General features: G+C 50.3%; 9 protein-coding genes and 1 pseudogene across 10 annotated transcripts, besides 1 other annotated feature; 4 read left to right on the top strand and 6 right to left on the bottom strand.

The window, feature by feature from the left end:
- Window positions 1–696: 696 nt before the first annotated feature.
- Window positions 697–1,966, top strand: NCS57_00974300 (TauD domain-containing protein; the record flags this gene model as incomplete). The annotated part of the gene is made up of 2 exons (XM_053059508.1): window positions 697–993; window positions 1,040–1,966. The coding sequence occupies 2 exons, from the start codon at window positions 697–699 to the stop codon at window positions 1,964–1,966; spliced, it is 1,224 nt and encodes a 407-aa protein (XP_052911579.1).
- Window positions 1,967–2,107: 141 nt separating this feature from the next.
- NCS57_00974200 (Fungal-trans domain-containing protein) lies at window positions 2,108–3,854 on the bottom strand (the record flags this gene model as incomplete). The annotated part of the gene is made up of 4 exons (XM_053059507.1): window positions 2,108–2,542; window positions 2,593–3,594; window positions 3,642–3,780; window positions 3,835–3,854. The coding sequence occupies 4 exons, from the start codon at window positions 3,852–3,854 to the stop codon at window positions 2,108–2,110; spliced, it is 1,596 nt and encodes a 531-aa protein (XP_052911578.1).
- A 1,130-nt stretch (window positions 3,855–4,984) lies between these two features.
- NCS57_00974100 (uncharacterized protein) lies at window positions 4,985–6,571 on the bottom strand (the record flags this gene model as incomplete). The annotated part of the gene is made up of 1 exon (XM_053059506.1): window positions 4,985–6,571. The coding sequence occupies one exon, from the start codon at window positions 6,569–6,571 to the stop codon at window positions 4,985–4,987; it is 1,587 nt and encodes a 528-aa protein (XP_052911577.1).
- A 1,229-nt stretch (window positions 6,572–7,800) lies between these two features.
- NCS57_00974000 (Apple domain-containing protein) lies at window positions 7,801–8,628 on the bottom strand (the record flags this gene model as incomplete). Its single annotated transcript, XM_053059505.1, has 2 exons — window positions 7,801–8,305; window positions 8,366–8,628. The coding sequence occupies 2 exons, from the start codon at window positions 8,626–8,628 to the stop codon at window positions 7,801–7,803; spliced, it is 768 nt and encodes a 255-aa protein (XP_052911576.1).
- An 887-nt stretch (window positions 8,629–9,515) lies between these two features.
- On the bottom strand, window positions 9,516–11,428 carry NCS57_00973900 (annotated as a pseudogene). The gene is made up of 3 exons: window positions 10,935–11,428; window positions 10,006–10,888; window positions 9,516–9,950 (listed from the first exon to the last, which is right to left on the bottom strand).
- Window positions 9,516–11,428: a sequence feature.
- A 1,036-nt stretch (window positions 11,429–12,464) lies between these two features.
- NCS57_00973800 (uncharacterized protein) lies at window positions 12,465–14,139 on the bottom strand (the record flags this gene model as incomplete). Its single annotated transcript, XM_053059504.1, has 9 exons — window positions 13,915–14,139; window positions 13,693–13,853; window positions 13,570–13,631; window positions 13,476–13,511; window positions 13,319–13,425; window positions 12,894–13,257; window positions 12,636–12,841; window positions 12,537–12,573; window positions 12,465–12,484 (listed from the first exon to the last, which is right to left on the bottom strand). Exons 1-9 carry the CDS (start codon window positions 14,125–14,127, stop codon window positions 12,465–12,467), a joined length of 1,206 nt encoding a protein of 401 aa, XP_052911575.1. The 5' UTR covers window positions 14,128–14,139.
- Window positions 14,140–15,120: 981 nt separating this feature from the next.
- Window positions 15,121–16,827, top strand: NCS57_00973700 (uncharacterized protein; the record flags this gene model as incomplete). Its single annotated transcript, XM_053059503.1, has 3 exons — window positions 15,121–15,586; window positions 15,741–15,806; window positions 15,863–16,827. 3 exons carry the CDS (start codon window positions 15,121–15,123, stop codon window positions 16,825–16,827), a joined length of 1,497 nt encoding a protein of 498 aa, XP_052911574.1.
- Window positions 16,828–17,492: 665 nt separating this feature from the next.
- On the top strand, window positions 17,493–18,574 carry NCS57_00973600 (AB hydrolase-1 domain-containing protein; the record flags this gene model as incomplete). The annotated part of the gene is made up of 2 exons (XM_053059502.1): window positions 17,493–17,950; window positions 18,004–18,574. The coding sequence occupies 2 exons, from the start codon at window positions 17,493–17,495 to the stop codon at window positions 18,572–18,574; spliced, it is 1,029 nt and encodes a 342-aa protein (XP_052911573.1).
- Window positions 18,575–18,707: 133 nt separating this feature from the next.
- Window positions 18,708–20,018, bottom strand: NCS57_00973500 (uncharacterized protein; the record flags this gene model as incomplete). The annotated part of the gene is made up of 1 exon (XM_053059501.1): window positions 18,708–20,018. The coding sequence occupies one exon, from the start codon at window positions 20,016–20,018 to the stop codon at window positions 18,708–18,710; it is 1,311 nt and encodes a 436-aa protein (XP_052911572.1).
- A 412-nt stretch (window positions 20,019–20,430) lies between these two features.
- NCS57_00973400 (uncharacterized protein) lies at window positions 20,431–20,657 on the top strand (the record flags this gene model as incomplete). The annotated part of the gene is made up of 2 exons (XM_053059500.1): window positions 20,431–20,580; window positions 20,643–20,657. 2 exons carry the CDS (start codon window positions 20,431–20,433, stop codon window positions 20,655–20,657), a joined length of 165 nt encoding a protein of 54 aa, XP_052911571.1.
- Window positions 20,658–20,780: the final 123 nt, after the last annotated feature.

Raw genomic sequence — 20,780 nt, 5'->3', positions numbered from 1 at the left:
ACCATCACAAAACTACTGTTCAGCCTGCATCGAGCTCGGCACATGAAGACAGCCACCTCAGTGCTCTGTACTTCAAACGCCGGAATATCGGCCGGCTAAAGACGCATGGTAATCAAACTCCAGAGCTATGTAGCGATTGCGTGCTCATGATACTCCGTCATACGCGGCTTGTCCAACTGCAGGATACCAATCGGGAGTCGCGATGTGGTAGGTTGTTCCAGCCGATCCAACCGACCCAGCCGATGGTGGTGATGGCCTCACTGTTGTTGCAGTCGCATAGACGCCAGTTTCGAGTAATATCATTTCCCCAACCAATAAAACTCATTGGAATTACAGCATCACAAGGGATTGGCCCTTTGAGCCAAACATTCAACCATTTCTACTCTCTGACTACCTTCCACTCTCAGCAACACAGCCTATCCAGCCGAGCGTGCGTGTTCCAGCCGATCCACCCGACCACCACTCCAACCACTCGAAGGCAAGATGAAGCAACAACAATACGGAATTCAAAGGATGCATTCGGATCACGCAATAGCGGAGATTTACACATTTAAGGTCTATCATCAGACTTCCTGGAAAGATAAATAGACCCCGCTTCCGCCCTCATAACATCTTCAACAGACGAGTTGATAACTTGACCTCCATTCTACACTACAGAGTCTGCCCCCAATCCTGTCTTCATCTAAAACAATCACCATGGTTCCTGGACTTGTCGACGACACTTCCTCTTGGGTCGCACCCGGGAAGGTCAACAAGGACATCTTCCCAGATGGCTTCAAGACCTCGGGTCAACATGAGCCTCTCTACTCCTGCATCCAGCCCTATGACAAGTTTCCCAAAGAAATCACAGGCCCAACGGCTTGGAAGGCAGAGGATTACAGGGAGAGCCCCGAGAAGTGGACGCACTCGTTCACGGAAGAAGAGGTTGCCGAGATTGGAGGGGCAGCTGATGACTTCATTCAATCTGGTGTGCCACTGACGGGCATCACCAAGGTGAGTGAATCAAGACATATCAAGAGATTGTTACTGACATCTCTAGGATCTCTTCGAACTTCCGAAGCTGGCTGGCTTTATGGCAAAGCTTCGCAAGAGACTGATTGATGGCGAGGGTTTCTGGCTGTTCAAGAACCTGCCCGTCCAGCAATGGGGCCTGCAGAAGTCGGCTACTGCCTACATGGGCCTGGGTACTCATCTGGGCTACTTCGTCAGTCAAAACAGCCGTGGGCACGTCCTCGGCCATGTCAAAGACCTTGGTGAGGATCCCACTCGCACAGACAAGGTCCGTATCTATCGGACCAACGCCAGACAGTTCTTCCACACCGACTCGGGAGATATTGTTGGGCTGCTGTGTATTGCAAAGTCCATGGAGGGCGGCGAATCAGATATTTGCTCTCAGCACCGAGTCTTCAACTGTCTGCAGCGTGAGAATCCCGATGTGGCCAAGCTCTTCTGTGAGCCCATTTGGTACGCGGACAGGAAGGGTGAGGTGTCAGATGGCCAGAAGCCTTGGATGCGCACTGCCGTATTCTACCTCGAAAACGACCCCGATGGAACTCCACGCGTGTACGGCAAGTTTGACCCTAACAATGTCACTTCGCTGTGGCGTTTCAACACTGGCCCAGACGCACAGATTCCTCCTCTGTCAGAGGCTCAGCTGCACGCTATGAAGGTGCTGGAGGAGACATGCAAGCGAGAGGCACTCCACATGATCCTTGACCCCGGTGACATCCAGTTCGTCAGCAACCAGCATGTGTTCCATGCTCGCACGGCGTACAAGGACTATGCCCCGGGAGCGAAGGACGAGAATGGAAACCTGCGGCCTCAGAGACACCTTATGAGGCTGTGGCTGTCCGTGCCCGTGGACGAGGGTGGATGGAAGCTGCCATTCCCTGACATGCATGAGAAGAAGCGTGGTGGAATTCAGGTCAATGACAACCCTCCAAAGTGCCCCCTCGATGCGGAGTAGGTTTGGGACTGACAGAATGGCGATGGAATGAGTGTTAGCAAGCCATTGGGGCAAAATCGTGAATTTACAAAGAGTTTGATAGTTTTAATTACCATGCTATATGAAGCACTCCATGGGATCGCAACTCGTGTGATCTCTATTCTATAAGCCCGGTTGCGGCATCCCAATCCATGATATTGGCCCATCTCCAACCGTCCCCGAATCGAGAAGCATCTCTGCAAGTTGCCAGTCCTGAGCTAAATCCGGCGCAAAGAACAGATCCAAGTTTTGCTCAAATCCATGAAGATCTTGATCCAGTTGAGGAGGCTGCAGTGGAACCTCCTCGGCTGGAACTGGGCTCTTGCGCACAGATACTGCCGGAGCGTGACCCTCTGGGATCTCGTTGCGTGCCATACGGAAAATGGAAAGTGGATGGAGATCGGAGTCGGCTGCTCTCTGAGATGGTGCATCCACTCCGATCTGCGTGTCTCGGCTTGGGAAGGCCAAGTATGGGTCGTCCAGGATGACGCTTGGTAGGGGAAGAATATTGTTGGAGTCAACTCCCAACTTCTGGAGCATGCTTTCGGCTCCGCGGGACTATCACGTTGAGATTAGCACACGCCTCAGACATGGGGTTGACCACTCACGAGGCTATCCGCCATGGCATTAGTGGCACGCATTGTCTTGAGAGCCTTGAGGTTACTCTGCAAGTATGGAATAGTGCTCAACACTAGTTCTCGTTTATCGAGAGCCATAGGATCCGTGACCTGGGTCAGGTAGTAGAGCATGACTCTGTTGCTCTCGTAGGCAATCGTAGGGAACCACGTATCACCGGTAATCCGAGGCCCATGCTGCTCCGCTTCAGCGACAATCGCGGCCAACGTACGGGCCACCTTGAACAACGCGTATTGCAAATGTCGCTGAAAGTCATGTTGTTCGGGTGAGAAATGGAATGCCGATCGGAGCTTGAATAGTTCGGGGGTTCCAATGCGATAAAAGTCCAGCATGGTCTGATGGTAAGTGCAGTGAAAGAAGCATAAAGCCCCAAGTTGTGATGACTCCTTGCGTAGGTAGATAGTCGAAGTCGTGAACTGAAGACTTGGTGGGAGTGACATGTACCAAGCCTGCAATTCTTGATCTAACTGTGCAAACTCCGAGTCGGGAAGCCATGGAGGTTTGGCTTGATCCAGGTGCTTGATGTACCATAGAACTCGCCGTCGTATTTCAAGGTGTTGAATGAGGTAGCCCAGCATGCCCATATTGCTGTCTATGTCAACTGGTATCTTATCAGGGGGGATAAAGTCGAGAGGCGAGCCAGTTAATGTTCTTGTGATACATGGCCGTTCATGAAGAAAGTTCCGTTCATGGCATGGCAGCTGGATCCTGATGTGTTTCTCGAATACCAAGGTCAGTTGCTCAACGCCATTGCTACAGAGAACGTCTGTGACATAGCAACTCCACATTAGGCGTCTACGACACTCTCTGGCTGTTATCGATAGAGTGTTGTTGGGTGACTGGTTGAAAAGGTCCGAGGAGTACTCCAGATTCAGTTGCAGAGCTTGGGTCATCCTCGCCATTAAGGCGCTCAAGACAAAGGCTTGCGTAAAGTTGGCCATGCGAAGAGCATAGTCATAAAGAAGTTGAGCAGTCTAGTAGCGTGAGTGAAAAGATTTGTGGTAGCAGCGTGATCTCATACCATCAATCCATCAACTGAAATGTGATGCGTATTCCCAAGGAGTAGACGCTCAGCTGTGGCAGCCCATTGCGAGCCAGCTTTCAGGACAACTGATGTTGGTAGTTCTTGAACTGTATCACTATACTCGAGCGCAAAGAATCTAACGTTCGTGTGAGCAAATAGATGTATAAAAATAGAATGATTGAACACTTACAGTGCTCCTATAGTGCACATGATGTGTAACAGCGCATCATCTCGCAGATCAGAGTCCAACCTGTCGTTTAGCTTTTGCATAAAGGATGGCTTGTGAATGAAGGCGTAACATCGAAGCGGATGGAAATTTTGAAAGTAGTGTTCAACTAGAACTTTGATATGCTTCCCATCTGGGAGCTCTGAAGAACTTAGCCTTGGGACTGTCAGTATGGTGTTATTCACAAGGTCGATAGGGATAGTACCAGTCTAATTGTGCATTTGTCTCGTTGGCCGCAGGAGACAAGATAGAGCCGCGATGGATAAAGCCGGCAATATTGCCTATACTCCTAGATACCGTTAAACTACCTTGCTGACCTGGCTCTGATTGCTCATGTTGATTTGTGCTGTCTTGATAGGAGCATCGGATCTCGTTCTCACGACATCTCTGACATGAGGGGTGATCCGTAGAACTTCCCGAGCATCTGCATCTGGCAACTCGACAGCCATTGCAAGATCTCCGATTCCTTTTGGCAGCTGCTCTTTTAGGAGCTGGCTGTGATTGAGAATAGGTACACTCGAGGTGCAAGCTTTCACAGTTGGCACATGTATCTTGACGCTCATCGCATTTGACCTGTTTGGCTTCAGTAAAGGGGATCGATGAGATACGAATGGAGTCTTACCTTGCGCGCTTTGCATGCATTACAACCTAATAGGTATAAGTGAGTATTCCCTTGTTAAGTCACTTCTTTTACGAGCTCTATTTGAACCCCCCTCACGCAGTTTCACTCACCAAACCTGGAGCGCTTCTTCACTTGTCGCGTCTCACTGGACGCATTAGCTCTTTGTCGCTGAAGGGGCATTTTTCCTTTGTTTCTCTCCCCTATAAGCTGACAATCGCGGCGTCTGTCTACCGTGGTTGGGCTCTTCAAAAGACTCTCGAAATGATGCGGGATTTACGATGACGCTCATCGAGTGGCATATGACGTCATTGCTGCGGGCAGAGATGAGTCTCATGTGAGATGTCGGTAGACGTAGGTACTTTGAGAAGCATAAAGCTCCATCATGCCATCCTCTTATTTGAACGGATTATATACCAAAGACACTTCAGAGATGAAATCGATTTTGTGAGTCTTACTTAGACAATCCGAAGAATAAGATTTCCAGTTAACCCATCACTCAGCCGGAACCCCCTTCCTCCTCCGCTCCATCTCATCCATCAATGCCCTGTACTCCTTGTTATCATCTCCCATTCCTAAATGCTCAGCGTTCAAAACATCATTGTCCATAACCATTCCATATTTCTCATCAATCTCAACGTAGGGCCAGATGATCTCTTCATCCTCTACCACCATCCTCCGCAGCCGAACAATGCCCTCCTCTTCATCCTCTGGAGGCTTCCAATCTTCATCCTCATCAGCATAGTTCTCTTCCTCGGTCAATGGAGGAGATTTGTGATACTGATAGGTTACACGGATGGGCTTTTCTCCCGTCTCTCTGATGGCCTTCCAGAGTGATGCCCAGGTCTTCAGCTCGAAGTCGTATTCGTTAGTCTCCACGGCTACGCATTTACTGAGATGGATTTCTCTCAAGTTGCGAGGCTTTCCCTCGAGAAAAGGTACCAGGATTGCTGGTGCAGCCATGTATTCCAGATGAAGCACCTGCAGCTCCGGCAATATCCCAGGGGACAGCTTCAAAGAGTCGTAATTCAGAAAGCCGTCATCGTGGGCGACAATCTTTAGTCGTTCAACATGCTTTGCACGGCGGAGCATGACTGAAGATAGTTCCTTGAAAAAGTCGTTGAAGCCGGGCAAGGTGTTGACGTGCCATCCAGCTCCATTGTCGGCTCCATAAGGGTAAAGAGCCAGTTCTTTCAGGCGGCCCAAGAACTTCGACCACTCGAGCGTCTTCCAGCTTGAGCTCTTTCTCGGCAAAAAGTGAATGATTTCCAGGTGCTGGGTCTTGGAGAGGTTTGCAACGTCGTGCCACATGTCTCTCAAGGCTGCTCGCCAGGCGTACTTTTCTTCCTTCTCCTTGACCATATCCCAGTCTTCGTCATAGCTGCAAAAGTACATACCAGAGCCGCAGAGATCACTGTCATCCCAATCAGCTTCGATCTCAAAGTTCTCGACTCCCATGGTATGAATGCTGAGGATGGAACAGCGTGGTAGGCCTTTGAACTGAATGAGGTCCTTCACAGCTAGAACATCGGCCGACTTTCTTGCCCAGACCGACTCAGGCGGGTTTTCCCAGTACCAACGATTCTCTTCCTCCTCATTACCGTCAACCTCCTCCTCCTCCTCTTGCTCTTCTTCGTCCGACCCGTTTTCGTCCTCCTCGGCATCGTCTTGCTCAGGATTGTCATCTTCAGGCTCCTCGTTGTCAGAGTCCTCATCAGCATTTTCGTTCTCTTGACTTTCTTCATTTTCGTCCTCGTCCACGGCGTCCTCTGCGTTGTCCTCCATCTCTTCATTGCCATCCATGTCCACGTCCTCCTCCTTGTTTGGGTCTGGTTGACCCGGGAAAAACGTGACGTGGAGGTGCAAGTTCAGAACATGAGCGCCAAACTTTTGGACAACGTCCTGCAGTATATGATCTTCCGGCAACGGACACTTGACTTTGAGTCCCCTGAACAGAAACGGCGCTATCATGGTGCGGGTAGTCGAGTTGGCCAGGCTAAGATTCTTCCTGTCATCGTGACCGAGATGTTCGGTGATGATGGAGAGAAGCTCGGGTGGCAGGCTATCCAGAGAGCCAGTCATGATGAGAGTGTGTTTGGTGAGATGATGTTGAGGTTTGGACTTTTGATGATCATTCAGAAGCACGCCAGGAGCGTGAATGGCTTTATTGTCAACAAGAGCAGAGCGATCAATGGATCCAAAGATAGATCATGACGAGGTTGTGGATGTTTGCCTAATCTCACCTACGATCTGAGAGCAGGGCACACTTGTTAGTGCTTATTGCAGCCTGGCCAACCCCGTCATCCTCGAATCACGGCCAATTAAACAGATCCTCATCATTCGAGGGATGTGGCTGTGCGCGTGAAACAACGACGCGTTCATCGCGTTAGGCCCTTGAAGCGCGTCCTTTGATGAAACCATGCATTTATTGGGGCGAGGACTGTATTCCGCTTCGTATTCCGCATTGAGACTTGCAGGTGGATCTCAATCGCTTGCAGTGATTCGTCGAGTAGATGCAAGTCCTAACATGATTGGCCGAATGCAATCCGTCAAATTTGAGGTGGATGTTGATTTAGTGCTGCACGTTTTTGCCTTGAGCGATTCTGTTGAAAGAGTCTCTGTGAGGTACGGGATATTCCTCGCTTCAAAACAAGTTTTATAAAGGGGTTTTCTTTTTATTGCCGTGGAATCTTCTGCAGGATGCAAGCGATAGTTTTAAACACGTGTTGCTAGGCAGGTAATAGCTATTGATCAAACGACAAGTGTGGTACTATAGGGTAAGCAGGTGGAAGTAAAGACGTCAGCGGAGCAGTTTGCTGGACTGCTAGATCACTAACAGATGTGGTGGCGAAGCTCGTGCAAGTGCGTTAACATCTTATTACGCCTCCAATTGGGCATGAATGCTCCACCTCCTCTCAGACCAGCTCTTGCACCATCTTATCAATCGAGCGTTCGATTTGTCCATTTACGTGTCGCAACTGTCCTCTCCCGGACTTCTTCTCATTTTTTAACACAGAGGTGAACATATCAATGCCTGAGGGAGCCCGTTCCAACTTGTATTGCGGAAGTTAAAAATTAGGTACCTCAGGATCACAATGCTATGTTCGGCTCCTGATTATTATGACGACTTAGAAGTGCGATGGGTGATATTTCCTCTTAGTGGAGTTAGAAATATTACGATTGAGGCTAGAGAGTATACCGGCTGGACGTCCGAGACTCGCAACAACTACAATTCAACCCGACCAAGCTCTCCATGAACACCAAGTAAAGAAACACAACCATTCTATCAGAGTCTAATCGAACCTCCCGTATTAAAGTAACTCTCCATATGCCACAGAAGGTATGTCATTCCACACGGCGTTGTAGCCAAACGGCCGCCTCTTCTTTGCATCCTTCAGCCAGCAGTTGCCCCCATATTGCTTATACGACTGTGCGATATTGGCACGGAACGACACGCTCTTGCATGTCACACCCGTGTCTTGGTTATCGTTCATGGCGTTCATCTGTGTGCAGGCCTGTAAGCAATCCTCTAGCGAGTAGGCGATGATTCCCACCAAGTCCTTGAGCGCTCCGCCGCCTTCTGCATTGTTTGCGCCTCCGCCGTCGGTGCCACAGTATACTTTGAATTCGAATCCGTTCGTAAGTTGGATTGTCTCAGTCTGCTCTGCATCCTCGCAGAACCAGGTGAGGTTTCTAATCTGGGAGGCTGGGGTCGGTGTGAAGAAGGCGGCGCTGGTAGTGGCTGAGGGGGTTGGGTTGGTGGTTGTTGAGCTTCTGTTGCTACCAACAGCCTCTGCTGGGCATTTTGAGTCCGAGCTACGAGATGACTAGTGTCAGCGTCATGCATGTCTTTGATGCAATAGGAATTGTACTCACTTCTGACAATTTGACAAGGCGGCCCCCAAGCCTCCTCCTACACCTCCTCCAACAATGGCAGCAGTGATAGAAACGACAATAATGGTAAAAAGCCAGAGGCTGAGGCCGAAGGGTCCGCCTGACTGTTGTTGATGTTGATGCTGTTGGTCGATCGGCACGTAGTAAGGTGCTGGCGACGACTGATTGTACGCGGCGATCACCTCTGGTGCCTTTGTACCACCTCCAGCATCGTGGTCCACCTGAAGGCCTTCGCTGTCTTGCATATTGTATCGATGATGATGGGGCGCAGGATGAGGACGATGACGATGACGAGACCCCTCTCTAGGCTACAGTATTGGCAGCAGCGACGATCAGTGGATGGCTTGGCGAAATGTGAAAGAGGGATGAAGGAAGCAAAGAGTGTCTGCGAGAAAGAAACAGAAAATGACTGTTGCTTGCGAGTGGCATGAGCATGCACGCCAGTTCAGATGCTTAAAGGATTTACCCTTTTAGGAAGCATACTGCGCTTGGAAATGAGGACGGAGCGCGGTGTGGAACTAAATCAGTAGCCTCAAGTAGACTAGGGCCCTGTTTGTACATGAGCTGAACAGAAGCTTTGTGGAATTCTGATGTGAGCTGGGCCCAGATGCCAAGGCTGTGCCATGGTTGTCAAGAGCATTGTGGTCTGGACTGTGGTCTTGGTGGGCCTTGTTGAATCAGATCTGACGATACCAGCGTGCATGGGACAATTGACTCCTCGCTTAGAAAATACGATTAGAGATGTAGTACTTCATGAAGCCATCGAAAAAAGCTTGAAAGGAGCCAGTTGGTAGGTAGGGAGCGACCTCAGGGTATTTGTAGTGCGAAACCTGAACGAGCTGAACGTGCCTGTTACTTGACCATCGACGGAGATTGACGAATCGAAATTGACACTAAAATTAGAATACTGTGATTGCTTGGCGAGCCCAGGCCATGCCCGGCTATGTTGGCCCAGCTGATGGTTTTCAAGGATCAGTTAAGATCGCTTCTCAAACTGGTCTGTGTCGTTTTAGCCGTGGAGCTCTTCCCTGTAGGGCTGAAGAGAGTATCTGCCCTTGAATTTACCTATGGCTCGATTATATCTCGTGAGACTAGTCTTGAATCATTACAGGTGTTAATGAAAACTCTCATATTAAAACCACTGTAATCCCGAATCGTCTGCCGGTAAGCCCAGCTCATGGAAGGGGCCGCCGAAGAACTCGCTCGCCGGCAGAGTAAAGTCGCCAACAAGGGCAGTTTCTTCTCCAACTTCATTTCTAAGAGTATTTTGGCCGTCGGCTGATGTTGGCGGCTGGCAGGAGACCACATCCGGATGGACAGGTTGTAGTCCTGGTAAATGAGCATAACCCGGGCGCTCTAATCCAGCCTTTAGGATGTCTTGACCAAGGACGGGCCCAAAGATAGAGTCTTTCATGGTCTCAGAGGAAGACAAATCGGATAATGAAGTGGCAAAGTCCAGGATGCCGAAGACCCCAGAGACATCTACCGGGATGTCATCGTCATCATTCTGCAGATTAAAACGTGACCAGGAAGACATGTCTGCTTCTAGGCGCCGGAGTTTGCTGACCTAGATGGAGAAGCCTAAGCATTGGACCAAGATACACCACCATTGAAATACCTACCACTGTTTTGGAACACGCCCACTTGTTGCCCAGAGTCTCGATAAACTCTACGCACTCTTCAAAATTTCGTTTGCTTTTGTTGCGTGTTTCGCTGGTCTGGGGAAAGCTGCGCTGGAGCTCGACAGTGGCAACGACAGCAACGCAATAGATGGTGATAGAGTCGATTGACGAAAACTGCTTGGATTTCATCAACTGAATGAAGTGCATGGCCCATGTGACATGATTTGATATCGAGAAGAGGGTCTGTTGCAGAAAGGCTTCTGATGCGTTGTGGACGCCCCGAATCTGGAGTGTGAGGAGGAGAGGGTGGTTTAAAATGCAGAGGATCGTGTGGTACATCATGCGGCTGAGGAACCATGGACCCCAGTATTGCCGGTCTTCTTCCAACATCTGACCAGTGATGCTTGATATCTTGATGCTTCGATACCTATGTGCTAAGGGAAGCTTGAGACCAAGGTTCATCAAAGCGGCCGTGGTCCTGGCGTACAGGGATTCAGGGTTCCACGGAAAGCCATCCTTATCGGGAGATACACTGGAGGATTGGATGTAGTTCAGCGCCATAGACCAGACGCTGCTGAGTTGGCAAACAACTTGCAGGATTCCAAATGGATAGGGAGAGCCATCCTGGGTCGAGACAGGTGTGCGCAGGACATGTCCGGGCGTTGAAGGACTACTTGGAAACGGAAGGGTGGAAGTCTGGAGGTGTGAAGTAAGCTGCTCAGGTTGGCCAAGTAACCTGCAAAGCAGTACCACCCCCCAAAAACACCGGCTTGTTTCTTCCTTTTGATTTTTGATGGCGGCGTGACTGTAAAGGCGTGCAGACTTTGCTAGTGACGTAGCCTGAGAGCACAGCAGGTGACTCTTTTCGTAGCGGCCGACTGTACTTAACAGATTAGCAAATAAGAATGATAGAATGGAGCCAGAAATACTTGCGGTCTAGGTAGAGCAATGAAAGCAGACAGAGCGTCTGCAAAGTCGAAAGCTCAACATTACCATCGATGAGACGGGGCATCACCAACCGGTAAGCTGCCTCACAGTAATGTGAGATTTGGTCAAGACTAGGGTGAGGTACCTGGGTGCTGTCGCAAAAGCGTATCGCTATTGCAAACACGCTGTATACCAGTTCAGGCTCTCGGCTAGGAAGTGACTGCACGAATGTGGTCTCATCGAACAAGGGGATGGGCTGACATTCGCAGTACTTCAGGTAAGCTCGAGCAACCACAGTCAATACCTCTCTCGTGAGAGGCTTAATTAAGCCCTGAGAAGTTGTTCTCTCTACCTCGAAGAGCGGCTCGTTGTCATTTGTCAAGTCTGCTTGCATGGGTCGTCCGGGTGGCCCTTGAGCCGGAAGACCTTGCTCGTGGCTTCTTAGGCGCTGGACCACTTGAGACAGAGTGCTCTCCAAGCTTTCCATTCGTGATCGCTTCAAAGGGTTAGTTTACTCACGGCTCCGCGAGTCCCCGTAAGATACAACACTAACCATGGATCGATCCTCTGCAGGTGTCAGTTCGCGCTCCCGCCTCTGCTCCGGCCCCGCGGACGGCAACGGGGCCGTTGCCGGATCATGACGGTGAGTGAGCTGAGCCGGCTCGGAACCATATGCGCACGGTTGTCTGAGGCGGACACAGGAGGAGCAGACGGGCCGCTCTCCAGAGCATTTCGACTTCTTCCGACTATGTCTCTCAGGGTCAAGTCAAGGCATGAGTGGGCTGTTTGGCGTACCGGCACGGGGCACAAGCTTGCCTGGCACGCTTGGCGGGCCTGAGTAATTCTTCCATTAAAGAGTAGATACGGCGTTGCAATGTGGCAATTGAATGCTATGAGCTGAGAAAAGAATTCATGCTATGGCATCAAACACCCTACTGAGCGCGGATTCAAGGAGAAAACACGGAATAGCGCAACGGAGGCACGGAATGACGCGATCGACTGAACCCATTGCCTCCAGAGTGAATGGCTAGTTAACACCCACATAGTTGAATTCGATCGCAATTCTAATCAACTTCCATCCTCACAACGCAGTGGTAGTTCGCTCTTCAGAATAAATATGTTAACTGTGTTCTCGCCAAGGCAGTTCTCAGCAGTCTGCATCACCTCTATAGTCCTTAGACCCTGAGAACGGGATGAGGTACTGGTCACGGCCCCACAATTAACTCGGGCCGTATCCGGTGCCGCACCGTGCCGTCCGGGCCTAGGGTGCCAGCGACAAGCCGAGATATGTATATAAATTTCCATGCCTGAGCCACATGATGGGCGTTTGCATAGGTTCTTTGTTGTTACAATACAGGATGTACGTGGTTTGCGGTATTCCCCTTGCGATAACACGCGTCGCAGCGTGTTGATGTAGCAAGATTGATGGGCCATTTGCAATTGTGGGCATGTAGTTTCTATTCGCATTTCTTTATGAGGCTTCTAACCAGGTTCCAACTTCAATCTTCTGTATTTCAATAACCACGCGACACCTATTTCTTGTTTGAAACATCTGAAACGACGGTCAGCACTCTCCCGCAAATCGGCGACAATTTCTAACTTACTGAATTGGAAGTGGATGATGTCTCCGTCTTGGACAACCTGGGGGAGAATAAAGTCAGCTGATGCAGCAACGGAAGGAGTCTGAATCCACAAGTACATACATAAGACTTTCCTTCTTGTCGATATTTTCCGGCGGCCTTGATTGGGCCCATGGACTTGCCGCCTTCACAGAGATCGTAGAAGTCTTGGTAGGCGACCACCTCAGCCTTGATGAAACCCCTCTCGAAGTCGCTGTGGATAGCTCCAGCAGCTTGAGGTGCCAGACACCCTCTTGGGATAGTCCAGCATCTGATCTCCTTCTCACCAGCTATGTACAAGTCAGCGCGGACTTCAACTAGGATGGTGAAGTGTGAACGGACCGGTGAAGTAGTATTGGAGACCAAGCTTCGTGAAACCTTCAGTGATGATCTTGTCCAACTTCGACTTGACCTTGCTCTCCTCCAGGAACTTGGCCTGCGCATCTGGGTCATCCTTCATGCTGTAGAGCTTCTCTTCAAACTCGATAGAGAAGGGGATGATGTCTCGGGGAACACCTCCGTGCTCGGTGACCCACTTGGCAATGGCCGGCAGGTACTTGCACTTCTGTCTGAGGTAGTCCTTCATGGTCAAGTTGACGAGGTAGATAACGGGCTTGGTGGTGATTAGCTGGATCTTCTCGTTGATGAGGGCAATCTCGGCCGGTGTCCAGGTTCCGTCTCTGACTGGCTGATCCTTCTCCAGCATCTATATCACGATTGTGAGCACGAACTGGTCAGATCTAGGAGACTGGAATGTATGGACTCACTGCTCGGATCTTGGTTGTTGTCTCTGTGAAGAGAGGCAGCATCTTGTATTTGCCGCCGGCCTTTTTAACAATCAGTTCCTCAGCGACGATTTGCTTGTCCAGAATGTCTAAAAAGGGGGTTAGCTGACGTTAAGCTGATTCAGAGGGCAATACAAACCGAGATCCTTCTTGCAAAGCTCGCTTTGGATGGTATCTAGAAAATGCACTGATTAGTTTCGCTAGGGTGAGAAACTTGGCCGAACTGAACTAACTCAAGTCACGGACGGGATCGATGGAGTCATCGACGTGCAAAACTTGATCGTTATCGAATGCTCTGTTATAGAGTCTGAGTTAGCGTGAAAGTGCGGCAATTTAGGTACCGATGAATGCTGTACCTGACAACGTGGAACATGCCATCAACAGCTTGGATATGAGACAAAAAGGCATTTCCAAGTCCCTCTCCTTGGGAAGCGCCCTTGATCAGACCAGCAATGTCGGTGACCTGCAGAAACGCGGGGTACATGGATGGGGGCTTCCAAAGGTCACAGAGAAAGTCCTAATGTATTTTCTACTTTAGTTATCCATCGATTGTGTTTCTGTAGAATGACTCAACTTACATATCGAGCGTCGGGAACAGCACATCTCGCCTCATTGGGCTCAATCGTACAAAAGGGGTAGTTCTCAGCAGCGGCGCTCTGCTCGGTCAAGAGGTTGAATAGACTCGACTTTCCCACATTGGGAAGGCCAACGCATCCCATCTTTAGGTTCTTGCGAACCCTGCCGAAAGCGACGACATTGTCCGTGACAGGTTCAACCTTCTTGGGGGGCATGGCGACTGAATTGGCTAGGTATAAATCGAGGTTTACGGCAAAACTTGATTTGATCCTGGAGGGTTGAAAGAAGAAAGAATCCTCTGGCAAACTTTTCAAAAAATGGCCTGACTTTCACTTTTAGGCCCACTTACGGACATGGGTATGGGGTGTTCCAGGCCAGGGACTAGTGAGTATTGTGTGAGGAAGCACTCTGGGGGTGCCACGTGACTAGAAGGTCACGTGTACCCCCTCGGGCACACCGGGCCCTTCAGTCTCAGTGGTTCGCGACCAAGTCGGCCAAAAAAATAAAGTCATCCATTTCAATTGCTTAAGTACTAGCCCTAGGCAGTTAAAGTCGGTTATCGCTTCAGTTAGTGATGTGTAATTCTTCGCGATGATAGAGTACTGGAAGGGTTACACGGAAAGGTCAGGGCTCTTCTCGTAAGCCTTTAGCGATCGAAAATTCTCCACACTTTTCATACCTTTCAACAATAAACCACCATAAATTGAGAAAACTCGGCATTTCGCCATTCTCTGGATGTCACGCTCGCTATGGAAGCAGTCACCTTGAACGGGACGTTTACAACGGCAAGACTAGTCTTAGTCTTGTTCCACCCATGTTGAAACCTAGGGAATTCTCTTGTATCAATTAGACCATCGACCATACCAGGAAAGACTCCTAGAACTGCTGATGAGTTCCTGGTTCCCTGCAGAACGGACCGGCTTGGGTAACATCCGCCGGCTTCGAGTCCAGACCGCTTCCGTTCCCGGCGGCAATAGTACGGAGATAACGGATGATACCATCACTGGCCGTTGTTTTGAGACATGCAAAGCTCTCTTTCGGTTCATCCTGACTTTAACATGGCGTAATCAAGGCCAAGATTGTATCATGATCCCGAATGAGGGGATATCCCCAAGTCACCGATTCAATTGCCAATTGCTCAAGTATAAAGCAAGTCACTCATCGGCTCGATCTTGACCTGAGCACTTTCAATCATCTTCTGTGTCATCATGAAGCCCATCACTTGGTCCTTACCCTTGGCTGCCGCCGGCTTGGCATCTTTCGCTGCTGCCGACTGGCAGTACCGTTCCCGCCCTGACCTCGCAGTCCCGAGACTTAACATCACAGTCCCTGCTGATCGAGACTCAGTAGAAAAGGGATACATCTTCGTCACCCCGTACGAAGGATTCGCCAACGGCCACAAAGGTCCTGTGCAGCCTGGCGCCTACATATTCCGTGATGATGGTGAATTGGTTTGGTCTGGCCTCGGTTACCACTCAGGATGGGTCGCCAACTTTGTCCCTGACACCTGGAAGGGTGAGACCTATCTCCGCGCGTTCCAGGGTAAATTGGACGGGACTCATGGTCGCATGTATGGCTATCATGTTCTCCTTGGGAGTGACTATGAAGTGGCCAAAGTTGTCAGGGCCAAGTCTCATAGGCTCGCTTCAGCGCACGAGTTCCGTCTTGTTGATGGTAAGACGGCACTGATTGAGAACCCGACACCTAGGGTTGTCTCTCTGAAGCCCTGGGGAGGTGATGTGGGGCAGAATTGGATTGTTTCTGGCGGGTTTCAAGGCATGCATAGATCTTCCTCGACGATTTGTTCCATGGCTAACCATTCATGCAGAGGTAGATATTGAAACTGGCGATGTCCTGTTTGAATGGCAAAGTCTTGACCACGTTGACCCAAAATGTAAGTTGAGGTTCTAACACTCCGCATATACTTGTTTATACTAACAAACCGATCAGATAGCGCGTTTCCTCTGGACTTTGGTGCAGGTCTGCCTGGATCTGGCAGGAATGAAACTGATGCCTGGAACTACTTCCATATCAACAGCGTTGACAAAGACGACGAGGGCAACTATCTCTTGTCTGCCCGCAACATCGCCGCCATCTTCAAAATCAATGGGACAAGCGGAGACATCATATGGCAGCTTGGCGGTTTCCACGGTGGGTCTTCGTTCCAAGTCTCACCGGAAGATCGCTTCTCATTCCAACATCATGCGCGATTCCGGGGCCGTTCTCCTGATGGCAGGCTTGAGTTCATTTCACTTTTCGACAACGGAGCTCACTCCGCCCCCTTCAAGACCCATCCATTCTCCAGAGCCAGATATTTTCAGTTGGATCACAACAAGGGCACCGCAAAGGCACTTAGAACGTTTGATGCACCCGACGGTCTATCTGCCCACACCCAAGGCAGCGTGCAGATTCTCCCCAACAAGAACTTTTTCGTCAACTGGGGTCAGGCCGGCGCCGTGACAGAGTTTAATAAGGAGGGCAAGGTCATATTTCACAGTTACCTGGATTCCGCACCTGAGGGAATCTTTGTCCAAAGTTACCGAGGTTTCCGAGCCAACTGGACTGGAACTCCGACTGAAGAACCAGCTGTTGTCGCATTCAAACGAAGTGACCAGACTGGCTTGGATGTGTATGCTTCTTGGAATGGAGACACCGAGGCAGCATCATGGCGTTTCTACGCACGATCTCTAGACCATTCGCAAGACCAGCTTCTGGGAGAGTTTGAGCGCAACGGTTTTGAGACTCATGCTGAGCTTCGGGACTTTTCAGTGGATAGAGATCTACTTGTCACTGCGGAGGCAGTGGATGCGAATGGCAAGGTTTTGACTCGCACAAAACCTGTTGTTGCCCGAGCCGAGGTGCAGGTGTCCCTTCCAGAGGAGTTTGGCCGTATCTTTGATTCGGAGGAGCTCTAAGCAGTTTAATCACTTGGAATACAACAAGAACACTCCTATAGGATGGTTTTACGGACTAAAAATAAACCAAGAATCTGATAGTTGTTGCCATGGAATCCTTGCAAGGGTGAAGAAAGACGGGGGCCCATGGCTATGGAACACGGGATAGGAACACCCTTAGCAGCTACCAAGTGGACACAGACATTGACAAAACAGGGCCGTTAAGACTTCGCATCATGGGTACTCTACTACTGTACGAAAATATGCAGCTGCGGCTTGATTGGCTGTTGCAGGCCGATCTTCGCTCTTGTGGCCGATTCTCGGAATCCCGACCCGGCATCAAAGTCCGTGTCCGTAGGCCTTCCATAGCGCCCGCATCCAATCAGGCCTGACTCTTCTGACTGAAATGATTCTACAAGCAAGCCACTGGCACGGAATTCACAAAGATGGTGAGGCAAATCCGTTTATCAGAGACCGGATTTTGGGATTGATTTGCCCTCCGTTGGCCTCCCTGATTGATGAAAGTCGCCGATTGGATTGGAACATCAGAAGCGCAAAATGACGGGTTGGGAGTGACAACCTTATGATAGTGATAATGGCTATATAAGGTTGCCAAGACCTGCTCAAATAAGTTGCCAACAGACAACCACCTTCATACATCTTTGTCCTCCCATCACTCACTCAACATGGCCGAGAAGCTGACATACACCGAACTCCCTCCTCGGATGAAGCCAGTGTCCGAGTTGAAGCCATCTCCGGAACAAGTGGTAAAGCGTCTCGCAGAATTTGGCCCCCTGATCCTCCGGCAACCCGATACTGATGGCTCCGTTGAGCGTTTGTGCGGTGTCACCTTCACTCATCATTTTGTGGAGTCACCCGGAGACTACGATACTGTCAGCTTCCACTATGTGACGTGTGGTAGCGAGGGGAAGCAAAAGCCAGTTGTCTTCTTGCATGGACTGCCAGATTCTTGGTTTGAGTGGCATCAACATATGGCATCCCTTGCGGAGGATGGTTACTTTTGTATCGCTCCGGATTTGAAAGGGTATGGGCAGTCGAGCAAGGAACCAGGCGATTACCGGCACGAAGGAGCGGCTGAACAGTTGGCTGCAATGTTGCTCAAGATTGGCATCGAGAAGTTCTAGTAAGTGCCCTTTCACAGTAGTACTGGGCATGCCCTGATAACCCCTGCCACAGTCTTATCACCCACGATCGTGGAACTGTTCAAGGCGATTACATTGCTGCTCTCTTCCCAGACCGCGTGCTTGGTTACGTCCGTGGAGAACAGCACCTCATCCACTACAACCCAGCTCTGTCTTCTCAGCATGCCTTGTTCCTCCACGCCCCATACAACGGCATTATGGAGGATGCACAGCGGCTTGCCCTGACAGCCTACATGTGGTTCACTGCTCGGGAGATTCCTGATGGAGCTGTAACCCTCCAGCGTGTGGCTCAAGAGCTTGCTTACGAAGGAATCAGTAAGGCCGTGCCTCGATACTATGGCGCAAGTACCTTTCACCAGGAATGGCTCGACCGACGCAGGAGGCTTATGTGGAAGTGGCAATGCCCGATTGTCATCATGCAGGGCCACGATAGCCCAACTCAACCGCGCGAATGGTTCAACCTTGAAGAGATCCAGGGGCTTGTTCCTCTAGCCAAGGTCTTGGAGGTCAAGTTCATTCCTGGTGGGCACTTTTGGCCCTTGGAGAGCCCAACTGAGACAACTGCCGCGCTACGTGAGGCACTGAAGGCATTGGGGGGCCTGTGACTTATGGGATGAAATGATGGCTTAGGTATTCTCTAGAATCCAAGAGATAAAGCGTGAAGAGTTTCTGCAGCGTGATAATCATTCTACGTATTCATAAGGCTAATTTTAAGACTGTACTGCCCGTATTCTCTAATCAGACAACCCTGATCCTGGCCAGAATACCACGGTGATCGCTCACTCTGGCATCCATCTTCGTTTGTCTTGCCCTGAAACTTCCCAAGAATCCCAGTTGCTTGAGGGTGTTGAAACGTTCTTCAGAGATATATTCCTTGTGCAGTTTCTTCACGACTTGTCCTCCCACAACTTCCGTGTCCTCTTTCTCAAGCTCCCACACTTCAACCGCAGTCTTCAACCCAGCCCCGAAACGACGGACCCGGTCTGAGCAGTTCGACGAATCCTCGAACGCCAAGGACTCGATGGAGCCAGTGTAGAGGAATTTGTCGAAGCGCTTCGGGCCTCGATGTCGAGAAGACCTGTCGCCCCAGGTGCCTCCGCCCTCCTCATGTTGGCAAGTGCCGCGCTGTTGGGATATCATTTGGCTGTCCTCCCATATATCTCCTAAATCCACCTGTGATTCCTTGTGGAAGCTGTGTTCTGACTTGTCGATTGAATTCATGTCGCCTCCTACTACTCCTCCGATGACTCGGGAGCCGGGTAGAATGGGCTGTTTAAGGAGGTCGGATATGACAGCTAGCTGCCCTCGCCGATATTCCTTGCCTTGCCAGAGTGATTCGAGGTGTGTCGTACAGAGACGGACGCATTCTTGGTGGTTGTTTGTTTCCTCCTGGCTCAAGGTATGGGTATGGATGTCCACAGCAAGAACATCTCTCCCCATGTTCGTCACAAGAGGTGCGCGGAAACAGGCCATGACCGGTAAATTCTTGGATGCCATCATGATTGTGAAGTATGACGTCTCTCTCTGAACAGATTGCCTTAAGACGGACGACGCGTCGAGTGTAACCTTTCGGGGAACCTCCGGGGGCTTGTCATCAGACAGAATGAAGTTGCGCTGCACCCAGGGATGCCCAAGCATAGCGCGTAGAGAGGTGGGAGACACTTCTTGCAGCATGACTGCAAGGTTCTGAGGTTCAGCACCAAGTATCTCTTCCAAATGAGCCAGAGAAGCCAGCATCCGAGCCGCAGGATCCGGGTCAGACCAGTTGAGATTCCAAGACGCAGTCGTTAGAACGCTTCCGCGACTCAATCCAGGGTTCACGGTCGTAGCAGGCCGCCAGACCGCGGAGTGTGGGTGAAAGACTAATGGCTCAACGCGCTGAGGCTGAACCAAGTGATGAGGGATGTAGGCTTTTGAGCTGTTGTTGGAGTGAATCTGATGGCTCATTGAGCCGATCACATGACGAGAGAGGAAGGGACTGGGAAATGGCGCTGGCCTCTGCCAGAGAGTGGATGATCCGCGTGTGATCAGGATGCGTCGAGTAGCCATATTGAAGGAGTTATGTAGGTATTGCTGATTAAATGAAGGTGAAAGTGAGAATGTTGAGCCTGCAGCAGGCAGCGACGTCTTAAATAGGTGATTGAAACTTTCAAAGATAATAATACTGCTGGGATCCAACTGACCCAATGGTTTAGGGTTTCTTGCTGCGTCAAGAATTGGACAATGTCTAGAAGTAAGTAGAAGAAATGGATGGTCACATGAGCAAGACCTAGTCAACCTATGCGATGCTCGTGCCATCCAACGCGGCTGCCTTCTGCCTCACTTTGGGGATGTTGGGGCAAGATCAAGTCAACCACCGCACAATGCGCTCATCAGCACACCATTCTTCTCCCATCCATCCCATCCATCCTGGCCATCCCAAAACATCACAGACCATCCTAAACCATCCAAACCCATCACCATGACTGTCCAGCAAGCTACCCTGGAGTCTGCCGCTCTCGCCGTTTTCGCTGCCGCGAAGAAGATTTTGGGAGATGAAGCAATACCCTCAAAGGCTGTTATTGTTGGTGGAGCAGCGCTTTGGCGCCTGACCCGACACCGTCCCACTGCCGTGAGTTTGACTTTACCGAGCTCTCAAACCATATTGCTGATCATGGATCATCTACGACGTAGGATATCGATATCTAGTTGACTGGACCGATGAAGCCCCGAACGCTGAAGCGAGCGATCCCAAGTAAATAAGCTCAGTTATTAGGTTCAGGTGTACGAAGCTGTGCCAATGACTAAGACGGGGAGGAGTATCATGATAGT

The sequence above is a fragment of the Fusarium keratoplasticum genome, chromosome 7 (assembly GCF_025433545.1).
Source record: "Fusarium keratoplasticum isolate Fu6.1 chromosome 7, whole genome shotgun sequence".
NCBI classification, from domain to species: domain Eukaryota; kingdom Fungi; phylum Ascomycota; class Sordariomycetes; order Hypocreales; family Nectriaceae; genus Fusarium; species Fusarium keratoplasticum.
Note: the sequence above shows the minus strand (reverse complement) of the source record. Positions and strands in the feature narration are given on the sequence as shown.